We start from the raw sequence: 12,264 nt of genomic DNA, 5'->3' as shown, positions 1-12,264 counted from the left end.
TGCTCAATTATAAACGTAATTATCTATATATTAAAGGGAAAGCAATATTAACCGATTTTTACTGAAATGTTTTCCATATCACTTTAGGTTCTGCTGCTGTTTGTCCCGCTTGTTCTGCTGGACGGTCAGGTGATTCTGCACGAAGCTGTGAAAGTTCTGGTCCTCTGCGGTGCCCTTGGCGTCCTCCTCCATGTCCTCCTGCTCGTCATCTCCGTCGGCGGATTGGGGCACCAGACCGGGTGCCATTAAGAAAACACTGTTGCCAGAGTTCGCAGGCGGATCCTACGTACAAAAGCTGCTAAGTAAGTTCATTTGGGAGATGTGCGAGTGTGTTCCTACTTGAAGACCCAGTCCCAGGGGAACGGCTACGCCGGCCTCTTCCACATTGTCGGCTGGCTTCGGACCCGCCGCCTGCTCCGCCAGTCGCTCCTTGCGCATCTTCTCGTACACCGGCTTGTAGTCCTGCTCGTACTGGGTCACGCACTCGAGGATCTTCTTCAGCAGCTGGGCAAAACCCACGCCCGTCTTGGCCGAAACGCCGCAAGTGCTTAGGTTCTCGTAGAAGGTGTCCAAGGTGAGCGACATGGAGCGCGTGAGGTTGCTCAAGAAGCTCTGCTCCTGCTCTAGAGCCTCCTGGAAGATCTCGAAGTCCGTCATCCAGTCCAGCACAAAGCTGCAATCCTGCAGGTCAATCTGTGGGTAAGGATTAATTACAGAATGCTTATTCTGGGCTTTAGTTACACAGGCCATAACCTACCTTATTCAGCGCCACCAGGAAGGGCAGACGCGTTTTGTACAGAATGGAGCAGGCGTAGAGCATGTTGGACATGAAGGTGGTGGGACAGGCGCTGCGCACCACGTCCATCACATAGACAACAATGGTGGGGAACATGGTGGCCAGTCCCTCGGTGATTATGTTCCCGGACGCCGACCAGGTGAACACCTCAATCTGGCCGGGCGTGTCGATGATACACCACTTGTGCCCCCGCTCGCCGGCGCGACGCACTAGCTCCGCAAACTGGGCCATTTTGGTGGTGAACATATTGAGGGCCGTAACAATGCCGCCATTCGGGCCCAATTGGTATTGCTTCATCACCTCCCGGTAGTTGACCGTATCTCGGATGTCCACATGCGCCGCATACGGCACTTCCCGGCACGCCGGATCCAGATTGACCACGTACGGATTGAATTCCTGCTGGGCGTGCTGGATGAGGCTCCGGGTGAAGGTGGTCTTGCCGCTGCCGGCCATTCCCAGCACGATTATGCAGACAGGTGAGTCCCGGATTCCCTCGCTGAGGGACAGGGCCTCCAGCTTGATGTCCTCCAATCCGGCGGACATTATGCGTATGCGTTTTTTCTGACCAAATACCCCAAAATACAAATCAAAACAGGGCGCAATGCGAAGCAAAAACAAACGTGCGCTCGCTAAGGGTGGTCGATTGTTGATCCGATAGTAATCGATGTGGTAAAATCGAAGTAGAGCGAAATGCAGCGATAGTTGATACGATAGTAAAACGGATTGGTTTCTATTAAAATATGTCAAAACAAGAGGGTATTTCTAAATAATTCGATTTAAATTAAATGATATTTTGGGGCTCTGATAACGAAAATAGGTCAAATCTGGCTGACAGATTTCTTGGTGAAACATAGTATTGGTTTTTTTTTTGGCATTGTCTCCTAAAAAAAGGTCTTTATTAAACAAAATTGTTTAAAAAAAAGTTGTACATCTGGTTAAAATACACAAAGTTGTAAATGTTAAAAATATATTTTTCCAGCAATTCTGAGATTCAGTCGTTTAGGGAATACCCAAATAATTTGTTTGCCCTCTAATTAATAAATAATAAGAAAAATAGGCGATATTATAGTGATAGTTTCCAAACCATCGATAGTGCCATCATTAAGTTGACAGCTCTGCCACACTAGTGTGTTATCGATAGCCGATAACTATATACAGATCTTTTGTTTTGCTAAAAAAGAAAAGGTTTATTTGTGGAAAAGCGGGCCAGGATTATTCGCGACCAGGACGACGGAGGATCCTTCCGGCGTGTGATGCTTTAATGCTAAAGTCGATCAGCGGCGGCGTTGGCGTGGCATCCACGGAAAGAGGAGGCGTCGGAGGAGGAGGTGGTGGTGGAGGGGCAGGTGGAGTAGGAGGAATAGGAGCAGCAGCAGCAGCAGCAGGAGGAGGAGGATCTGGAGGAGCCTCTGGCAGCAGGAGCACCAGCGGAAGTGGGCGTGCCAGTTGCGTGCTGGGCTCCAGTTCGATTTCCAGTGGTTTGAGTGCCGTGTGCGGATTTGTGACCGGCGGAGGAGGTGGAGGTGGATCTGACCGCGATCGGGATCGGGACAGAGACAGAGGCGTGGCCAGCAGCAGCGGTGGAAGCACTCCGGCCGGCATCCTCTATTGCCCCGCCTGTGTGGCGGCCGCCAATCAGCAGAATCCTAGCCAGAACTCGAGTCCCCAGCACGAGGGCTTCTTCTCGCGCAGCTCCTCCAAGTCCAGTAAGCGCAACAAGGCCAGGAAGAGCGCCTCCACCGCCGGCTGCCTGGACGCCCAGCACATTCGCGCGAATCTCCGCATGTCCATGTCCAGTTCGATGCGCAGCTCCCGTGGAAGTAGTGGCACAGGAGGCGGAGGCGGAGGAGGAGCAGCCTCCTGCAGCAGCAGCAGCGGAGGAGGAGGTGCAGGAGGATCCGCATCCGGAGGCGGGCTGGCCTATGACGCGGCCAGCAATGCCAGCAGTGGGAGTGGCAGTGGCAGCGGCAAGGCCGCCTCGCCAGGCAGCTACAGCTGCAACGCCCTCAATGTGGACTTTACCTCGTATACGGCCACCCACCAGTGGACCCGGATGCTCGAGTGCGCCGAGTTCGTGGGAGCTAAGTAAGTGGGGCAGCTAGATACTTACCTAGATACTAGATACATTGATACTTCCTTTGTATATACTACCGTTTATTTTAGATACCTAAATACTTCCTTTCTAGATACTTTTATTTCTAGTATGAAGATCATAATGGCATATTTTAAATTCCAAGTAATCGCAAACTGATACTTACCAAAAACAGCAGCATATAAAATATTTGTTTTTTTTTTAAACCCATTTGGTAAACTCCTAAAAGTCGCACAACTAAGACAATATATTCTATGTTTTTTAGATAACGTATTTAAAATATACATTATAACATTATTATATTCTATGTGTGTATAGCCTTTTAGCATTATTTAGGAGTATGTTCTCAAAAAGTGAGACACAAGTGACAGAATTTTGGTTTATAGTACTTATTATTATTATTTTTTGAGCTTTTTATTACCTCTTTATAACAAATATAGGACTATTTCCATCATGTTGTCTGATTATGTAAATAGGTAGTGTAAGTTATATTTATCATTCATTGAGAATGTGTTGTATATTTATTTATTTTATTTATAAGTATTTTTTTTTTTTTGAGAAGTCCAAGTCTATAACCCAAATCCCCCTTCTGTTTTTTTTTTCAGGCGGAGCAAGCACACTGTGGTGGCCTACAAGGATGCGATGTTCGTGTTCGGCGGCGACAACGGAAAGAACATGCTGAACGACCTGATCCGTTTCGGCGTGAAGGACAAGTCGTGGGGCAGGGCATGCGCGACGGGAACGCCGCCGGCGCCGCGATACCATCACTCGGCGGTGGTGGCCGGCAGCTCGATGTTCATCTTCGGCGGCTACACCGGCGACATACACTCCAACTCGAATCTGACCAACAAGAACGATCTGTTCGAGTACAAGTTCCAGAGCGCCATGTGGGTGGAGTGGAAGTTCTCGGGACGGCAGCCAGTGCCGCGATCGGCGCACGGAGCGGCGGTGTACGACAACAAGATGTGGATCTATGCGGGCTACGATGGCAATGCGCGGCTGAACGACATGTGGACACTGAATCTCACGGGCGAGAATCACCAGTGGGAGGAGGTGGACCAGCTGGGCGATCGGCCGCCAACCTGCTGCAATTTTCCGGTGGCCGTCGCCCGCGATGCCATGTACGTGTTCTCCGGACAGAGTGGCCTGCAGATAACCAACTCGCTGTTCGAGTTCCACTTCAAGACGCGCACCTGGCGGCGCATATCCAATGAGCCCGTCTTGAGGGGCGCCACCTCGGCGCCACCGTCGCGAAGATATGGCCACACGATGGTGCATCACGATCGTTTCCTGTATGTCTTTGGCGGATCGGCGGACTCGACGCTGCCCAACGATCTGCACTGCTACGACTTGGACTCGCAGGTGTGGTCGGTCATCCTGCCCGAGCAGAACTCGGATGTACCCTCGGGCAGGGTGTTCCATGCCTCGGCCGTGATCTGCGATGCCATGTACATTTTTGGCGGAACGGTGGACAATAGTGTGCGAAGGGGCGATACGTATCGTTTCCAGTTCTCATCATATCCGAAGTGCACACTGCGCGATGACTTTGGCAAGTTCTTTGTGGACAAACAGTTTTGCGACATCCAGTTCATTGTGGGAGCGGAGGAGATTCGGATTCTGGCGCACATCGCCTTTGTGGCGGCGCGTTCGAAGTATCTGCGGAACAAGATACTGGCTGCGCGCGAGGCACGCCAGCAGCAAATGGAGAAGGTGTACGGCGTGGGCCAGGTGGACGCACTAGCACTCAATGCGTGCGCGGGCGGGGACCGCGGACCCATGCTGGAGGTGCGACTGGCCCACGCCTCGCCCGAGGCCTTCGACATCATACTCAACTACATCTACACCGATCGCATCGATCTGAAGGACGCCACCTACGGCAAGAACATCATCATTCTCATCACGGACATCTACCAACTGGCCGGTTTGTTCACCATGCCGCGGCTGGCCCACGGCTGTATCCAGTATTTGGACTACAAGATTAACAAGCTCAACGTTCTGGAGGCGCTCTACAATGCGGACAAGAGCAAGTGAGTGGTGGAGTCTACTTCGAAATATATATCAAATTATTTATTAGTATATTTAATATTTGGATTAGAGCTTTGCACAATTTCCTTGTTCTAAAGAATTCAAAGTACTTTTTTGTTGAGGAATTTTCTTAGGCGTTTCCCTAATTTCCTTATTCTATAGAATTCGAAGTTCTCTTTGCTAAGGAATTAGCCTAGGGCTTCAAATGATTATAGCAATCAAATTTTGAATTGCTTTAAATTTTGTAAAGATAATTTCTTAGCTGTTAAATTAAATTTTTAATTAAAACAATCAAATCTTAGGTTTTTCCTACTTAGAAGAAAAATAAATGAGTGAAACAGAGCAGTTTTTTTCGATTCTTCTCAAAAAAATGCATTAGAATATTTATGCAATTGCATCAAATGTGCTTGATTCCCTTATTCTAAAGAATTCGAGGTATTAATAAATGTTATAAATTCCATAGTCCCGAAGTTTTTGAGGAATTGTTTTGGTAAGGGATTTCTTTAGAGCTTTCAATAATTAAAACAAACAAATCGTGGGTTTTCTTACTTAGAGAAAAAAAAAGGGAAAACAATGCGGTTTTATTCGATTCAGAATTGTTATACAGTTTAATAAAATGTCCTTATTCTTAAGAATTCGAGATATTTGTTAGGGCTTTCATTGCTTTCTTACTTAAAGACAATATAAATGAGTAAAACAATGCATTTTTGTCGATTCTACGATGCTATGTAATCTATTACCCTTTAAATTTTTATATTAATCTACTATATTTCATCACTTTTCACTTTAGCATTAAGATCATCAAAGATCACTGCATGCAGTTCATCATCAAGGAGGAGAACTTTACCGAGGTGGTAATGTCCAGTGAGTTCAGCGATTTGGACAAGGCTCTGCTGGTCGAGATCATCCGCAAGCGTCTGCATCCCAGCAAGCTGGTGATGGACACCAGCTATGAGGCCAACATTGGTGAGATTTTATAAATAAAGTTCTTTAATAACAATAACACAATAACACATTGAATAGGAACCACTTTGGAGATCGACTTGTGCGCCTTTTTGGAGTCAACTGGCAACGATTTCTGCGATATTAGCCTCGTCCTGGAGGATCATGTGATACCGGCCCACAAGTCGGTGCTGTCATCGCGTTGTACCTACTTTCAGGGCATGTTCCGATCATTCATGCCCCCGGATAATAAAGTCAATGTGAGTCGAACTCTTTATATTCCTAGTTAATTAATGAATGGTCATAATTTTTTTAAATTGAGTTTTTAAACGAGAATGAATGTAATACCCTTGCAATTATGCATTTGACATTTATTTGTATAAGCGTACATATAAAAAATATATGAAAGATTTAGGATTTACATAACTCTGGGGATGGATCGTAAAAAAACTACTAAATTTACCGTATCTTATCCGAGGATATAGACACTCGATCACAAGATCTTTTTACATGATCAGTGTACACATAAACAAATTCGATTTGGAATGTTCCATGTTGATAGTTTTTACACTATAAACAGCATTGAACCATATATATTCGGAATTTTCTTTAGAGCTTTCAATGGCTATAACAAATCTTGGTTTTTCGTATTTAGAGACGAAATAAATGAGTAAAAAAACTATTTTTTTCGATTCAGAATTGTTATGCTGTTCAATCAAATGTGCTCAATATTTCCTTATTCTTAAAATTCGCGTTATTTCTAGGGCTTTCAATTATTAAACAAAACTGCGAAATCGCATTGGTTTTCTCTTTTTAAAACCTGTCTTAAGCCTTACATGAAGACAAGAAAGGGCGGCTTAAAAGCAAATTTACCTCTTTTTGCTCTAAATCAGATCCAAATTGGCGAAATCTCACCCTCGCTGGAGGCCTTCCACTCGCTGCTGCGGTACATTTACTACGGCGAGACGAAGATGCCGCCGCAGGATGCACTTTATCTGTTCCAGGCGCCCTGCTTCTATGGCCTGGCCAACAATCGGCTGCATGCGTTCTGCAAATACTCGCTGGAGCACAACATCACGTTCGAGAATGTGCTGCAGACGCTGGAGGCATCGGACATCACCAAGATCTACGACATCAAGGAGTATGCGCTCAAGTTGATCGTGAAGGATTTTGCGAAGGTCGCTAGGCTGCCGAAAATTGGCGGTTTGTCGCGCGAACTGTTGCTGGAGATAATACGCGCTGTGGCCGATTCGCACGGCGAGTTCCTAACGCGCATCAATATCAATACTGATATCTGAAAACTGGTGCTGCTCCAGCCGGCATTGCAGTTGTTGCTCGCCTGGTTGCAAATCGGACGTAGCACGTAGTGCGGCAGTAGCGGTTGGCAGCGCCGAACGACACACAAAACCTACCACCCACCACATTGCAACCTACCACCCACCACCACCATCAATCAATCGATCGATTTGTTCAGTAATCTTCCACAGATCCACTAACGCCACTATCCACTATCCCTGGAGCAACTGCATCGGGAAGAGCGAGAAGGAGCGATCGTAATAGATAAATCAGATGTATACCTTACTATTCTTAAGCCGGATGTAAACGGGGCATCGGTAATACTGTAGTGTGCAGCCTCACAGCTGATGCGCCGTCTACACCCAGCTATATATAAATATTACCCCTATATGCACTCCAGTATTAACCCAAAACACGCACCTCCGAGAGACTCAAACGCATTGGGCTGCAACTTCTAGCCATTTACAGTTGCGGTCAAAATAATAGCAGTTTTTTACTTTATGGAATCAATTCAAGTTTAAAAGCAACTTTAAAACTACTATTGGTTGCAATTTCCATAAGCTAATAATAATTGATTAAAAAAAGTTTTAAAATTGTAATTTAACAATAAGATTTTGAAAACATTTTAATGGTTTTTGATTTATGGCTATTTTCTTCTAATGTTATTAAAAGTGATATAAAAAAAACGTTTTTGCACTTTACAATGCCGCACTACTATTATTTTGACCACAGCTGTAAGCTTATGTGAAAGGTCAAAAATAGAGTTGAACTTCTCTGTCTAGCAACTAAATTGGATTTTTGTTATCATCTAGCTAGAAATTATAATGGTTTGTTCCACAAAAATACTTGAAAGCAAGACATTTTCGATTTGTCTCCCTGGAAAATGCAACGATTTAGTTGGTTTCTTATGTACCTTCAAAGAAGTTCGACCAGTTTTAAAGCAGAACTCTAAGGAATACTATTTTTATGTTAAACCAGCTGTCTATTCAACCTTGAAAAAAGCAGGTGAGTGTGGTTATAATTTTAAAATACAAAAAATAATATAATGTTTTTTTCAGAAAATCTGCGCCCTTGCTTTAATTTGAAATGAATTGATACAATTCATTACACAGAGCGGAACAAAAAAGGTCCTGCCTTAGTTTAATATGTTTGCCAAAATTAATCTTTTAATTCGAATATCCTTGCGAAGTAAAGTGCTTAGAAAAATCCAACGAAATTAGAGTAGGTATTTTCTATATTGAAATTAGTCAGTCTGCATGTGAAAATTTGTTTCAGTGTTTTTAAGAACCGTTTTTTGAAGTACCTTAACTATTCAGTATTCCAAAGTCTGGTATATTGGATAACCTACTTTGCAAGGGTCCTTAAAGTCTTCCCTTCTTATTATACTATATACTCCTACCCAAGTACAACTTACTAGTTAATAAGGATCTAAACCTAATCGTGTGAACTCGTATTTATCTCACTATATATACATATATATATATATATATATATATATATGTATATGTATATGTATATGTATATGTATATGAAAGCCGTACACTGTTTGTTCTATGCTAAGTAACCTTTGACCTTTATCCACCTCATCCCACAATTATATGCAGAGTCACCCCAAAAATGAAAAACAAACAAAAAAAGTTACTCAAAGTTAACGTTTTGGCCAAATTGGGATACGATTCTTTGATTTAATTATAGCGTTTATATTTTCTTAATGCTTAATGCTTGCCCAAAAGGTGTTTCGATTTCAAATATCTATACATGTGTATTGTAATTTCCGAAATTGTGATAAATCAGTTTTTATTATGATTGTGTTGTGACGGTTTTGTTAGAGCTGGAAAAGCAATTTCGCTAGAAATTCCAGCCCAAGCAATTTAATTTTGAATATTTTCGTTATAATTTCGTTTTAGTTGGCTGTACATGACGAAAATTCAGAATAAACAATATTATAATATATATGGAAACTCACTCTATTGTCGTATGCTAAATGGGAAATGATTGTGGTTTTGCCGCAGAAACGAAGGAAAATAATCGAGTTTAAGACAAACAGAACAGAGTTTTCCCCCGGCTGGTTTGGCATAGATAATTTCATTTCAATGGAATTAAAACAAAACAAAGGCTGCCGTCGGTTGTGTTGGAGCTGTCAGAAAAAGGGAAAACGGGTGGCAGACTGGAGCCAAGGCCAGGACGAAATTACAAAATCAAATATGCTGCAAGCAGGATCTTCTCTTCGAGATGAAAACTGCCACTTACAGATACATCTGACAGTAAGTCGAATTGAAATTTTGCCATGGAACCAGGCTCTCCAGGTGGAGCCCATCCCGTTTGGTGTTGCATATTTATGAGGCCATTAGTGCCCAGAGTCCTTCGCATCCTTCACATCCTTCGCATCCTTGGCATTTGGAAATGGTCAAGGCTTTAACTGCAGATTAGTGCAGCTCGGTGGGAGAACTTGTTGTGAATACTCGATTGGCTTATCGGGGCATTTGCATGTTAAACAGAAGTTGGCGAAGGAGATCGATTAGTCGGATTACTTTCCAGAGGCGTGGCTATTTTTGGACCCATTAAATATTCAACGAGTATCAAGAACAGGTATTTATATTAATTAATAATATAATAAGTTGGAGTATATTTTGAATTTTATTAATTCAATAATAAATAATAAAACGCAAAGGAACGTTATATTCAATATATATAGATATATTGAATATATTGATTGATTGTGTATATATATTTATAAATATAACGTTCCTTTGCATTTATATTATTCATTATTGAATTAATATATATATATTAAAAATATAATATACTGAAGGGTTTACAGTACAAGCTTAGAGCGAGCAGCACTCCCGCCACCGGTAAAAGTTTTTTAACTTTCCTAAATACATGAAATTCGTTTTTTAAATATAATGATACGTCATAATTACCAATTTTCCAAAATCTTCTAAAATAATGATTCGATTTGGGAAATTTTTGGCATGTCGATTTATATTTAACTTAGAAATTAATTTGAAAATAAAAAAGGGCACATTTGATTGTATTATTTCAAGGATATATATTTATTTATTTTGTAAGAGTAAGAGTCTTTAAACCCTTGTTTTCCCCCTCCATTACTGGCTTTTCACTCCATCCCCAGCACCCATCACCCAGCTATCGCTTATCGTTTGCCAAACAAAATGTCAATTATCTGAGCCGGGAAATAGGGACTTGTGAGACCCTTGGCCGAAATTCTAGCCGAGATGGTTAACCCTTCTTCGTCTGACAACAAAACAAATCCAGAGGAAGGGGAGTCCAAGCATTCCATGGCCCGCTGTCAATTTATAAGTTCATAATTTAAGCCAACAAAGCCAACAACAGGGATCCGAGTCAATCAGCTATATAATACATAGTCAATACGAATGGATGTGGAGGGTTAAGGCAAGAGGTAGAGGTAGAGGTAGAGGAGGGTTAGGATTGGCTCGTTTCATGCTTTTTAATATCCGTTTCATGTGGATTTATGCGCATCAAGTTCACGCTGAGCGACGGCACATAAATTTCATGGCAATTGAAGCAGTCGAACCGAAAAAATAAGGAGAGCATCTATAGGCTGATGCATCAGACTTTAAGGTACTGATTAAAATAATTGAATACATCACAAAACATTTGACTAAAAACAATGCCTCTTTTAAAAATTTTTTTCTTTGGTATTGGTATTTTTTTTCTAAATCCCGTATTAAATGATAAACAAATGATAAGTTTTTGCTGGTTTTGACACTCTTCAAATGTAAATAATATTTTTGGGCAAAAAAATCTAAAAAAAACCATCATTTTTTTTGTTAAAAAAAATTTTATTTGATATCATTTTAAAACTAAAAGAAATTTGTAAGTCCAGTATACCCGTGTTAAGCCAAATAAGTAGTGGGTAAGATAAAAAAGGAAAGGGCGCGAAAAAGGAAAACTACTACCCTCGAAAAGGGTTAACTGAATTGGGGGCTTTCAGGGAATGGGGGGTCCCTCTGAAAATGGACTGATTTCAGGGTTAGCCCCAAAATTGACTTTTGGCATTTTTCAAAGTTTTTCCCGCATTGCCGCTTATTGATGCCCCGACCGTTTCGCGCCAACTTCGATTAATTTATAGCGATAAGTATTTGTATCCCGGTCATGACCACACCCCGGCCTCCCCTTTCACCATGGACTACGCTCCTGGATTCTCGTGCCACGCATAAAGTGTCATTTCAGTGGCTCTGATGCCTGATTAAAGTCATCAATTTTGGAATGGAAGGGATTCGAGGCGAGGATTGGCGGAGGATTGTGCTGGAAAGTGCAGATGCAGCAAAGCTTAATTAAAAAAGCTTCCCCCCTTTTTACGCGCACACCCCTGTGCAATTGAAGTTTAATTGGCGTACAGACAGCCAAAGGTGAAATGGGACAGATATGTAAATAAATGGGTGTACAAGTTAATACGGGACTCGTAACTCAGGTGAACTGGTTTATTCCTTAAGCCATCGTAACTAATTGTACAGATACAAAATATTTCCATTTAATATTTTATAATTTTTGTATAAGTTAATTGGTTCAAAAAGATACATACATATTTTACAGTTCCTTTTCTTATAATAAAGCACCGGAAACAATTCTCACACCGTTCTTACAAACTCATTGAAGTCCTATTTACTGTAAAGGAATTAAAAAAATAACAAAGTGAAAATGTTTTGATCCCACTTACAGCATTGAAATAAGCTATCAAAAGCAAGACGCGAATTCTTCAGCATACAATTCATCTGTTCAACTGTTTAACTAGATCCCACTTACAGCATTTAAATAAGCAACCACTATACGCGAATTCTTCAGCTAACTCATCAAGGCTGAGCAATTCTGCAATGTTATAGTTGTCACACCAACTGTTATACCCCAACAAAGAGTAGATATTGAGGAGCAGGTGAAGCGTGGAGCAGCAGACATGTTGGCATCGCCATGGGGTACACAAGGACCAGCAAGGACCCATTGGTGATGAAGGGCAAAGGACATGGGGGGAATTTCGGATGCACGACGAGGATGCAGATGGAGATGGTGATGTGATGAAAGGCAACGCCAACGAAAACGAAACACGAAATGGCAGCAGTTGAAAAGTGTGTGA

General features: G+C 42.3%; 2 protein-coding genes across 2 annotated transcripts; one reads left to right on the top strand and one right to left on the bottom strand.

Annotated features, from left to right (window-relative positions):
• Window positions 1-7: 7 nt before the first annotated feature.
• On the bottom strand, window positions 8-1,465 carry LOC128264431 (GPN-loop GTPase 1). Its single transcript, XM_052999888.1, has 3 exons — window positions 758-1,465; window positions 340-693; window positions 8-282 (listed from the first exon to the last, which is right to left on the bottom strand). Exons 1-3 carry the CDS (start codon window positions 1,337-1,339, stop codon window positions 79-81), a joined length of 1,140 nt encoding a protein of 379 aa, XP_052855848.1. The 5' UTR covers window positions 1,340-1,465; the 3' UTR covers window positions 8-78.
• Window positions 1,466-1,919: 454 nt separating this feature from the next.
• On the top strand, window positions 1,920-9,116 carry LOC128264428 (leucine-zipper-like transcriptional regulator 1 homolog). The gene is made up of 6 exons (XM_052999886.1): window positions 1,920-2,881; window positions 3,494-4,915; window positions 5,704-5,879; window positions 5,937-6,115; window positions 6,749-8,156; window positions 8,210-9,116. Exons 1-5 carry the CDS (start codon window positions 2,058-2,060, stop codon window positions 7,151-7,153), a joined length of 3,006 nt encoding a protein of 1,001 aa, XP_052855846.1. The 5' UTR covers window positions 1,920-2,057; the 3' UTR covers window positions 7,154-8,156; window positions 8,210-9,116.
• Window positions 9,117-12,264: the final 3,148 nt, after the last annotated feature.

The sequence above is a fragment of the Drosophila gunungcola genome, unplaced genomic scaffold, assembly GCF_025200985.1.
Source record: "Drosophila gunungcola strain Sukarami unplaced genomic scaffold, Dgunungcola_SK_2 000070F, whole genome shotgun sequence".
In the NCBI taxonomy this organism is placed as follows: Eukaryota; Metazoa; Arthropoda; class Insecta; order Diptera; family Drosophilidae; genus Drosophila; species Drosophila gunungcola.
This window is presented reverse-complemented; position numbering and strand designations above follow the sequence as displayed.

What these genes read in the sequence shown, in the direction of transcription:
- LOC128264431 (XM_052999888.1), bottom strand. Translation starts at nt 1,339, where the DNA reads ATGTCCGCCGGATTGGAGGACATCAAGCTGGAGGCCCTGTCCCTCAGC. An exon ending in TCCTGGTGGCGCTGAATAAG is followed by an intron (nt 694 to 757) that starts GTAGGTTATGGC and finishes CCTTACCCACAG; the next exon opens with ATTGACCTGCAGGATTGCAG. An exon ending in CCCTGGGACTGGGTCTTCAA is followed by an intron (nt 283 to 339) that starts GTAGGAACACAC and finishes TTTTGTACGTAG; the next exon opens with GATCCGCCTGCGAACTCTGG.
- LOC128264428 (XM_052999886.1), top strand. Translation starts at nt 2,058, where the DNA reads ATGCTAAAGTCGATCAGCGGCGGCGTTGGCGTGGCATCCACGGAAAGA. An exon ending in TACAATGCGGACAAGAGCAA is followed by an intron (nt 4,916 to 5,703) that starts GTGAGTGGTGGA and finishes TTTTCACTTTAG; the next exon opens with CATTAAGATCATCAAAGATC. An exon ending in CCCCGGATAATAAAGTCAAT is followed by an intron (nt 6,116 to 6,748) that starts GTGAGTCGAACT and finishes GCTCTAAATCAG; the next exon opens with ATCCAAATTGGCGAAATCTC.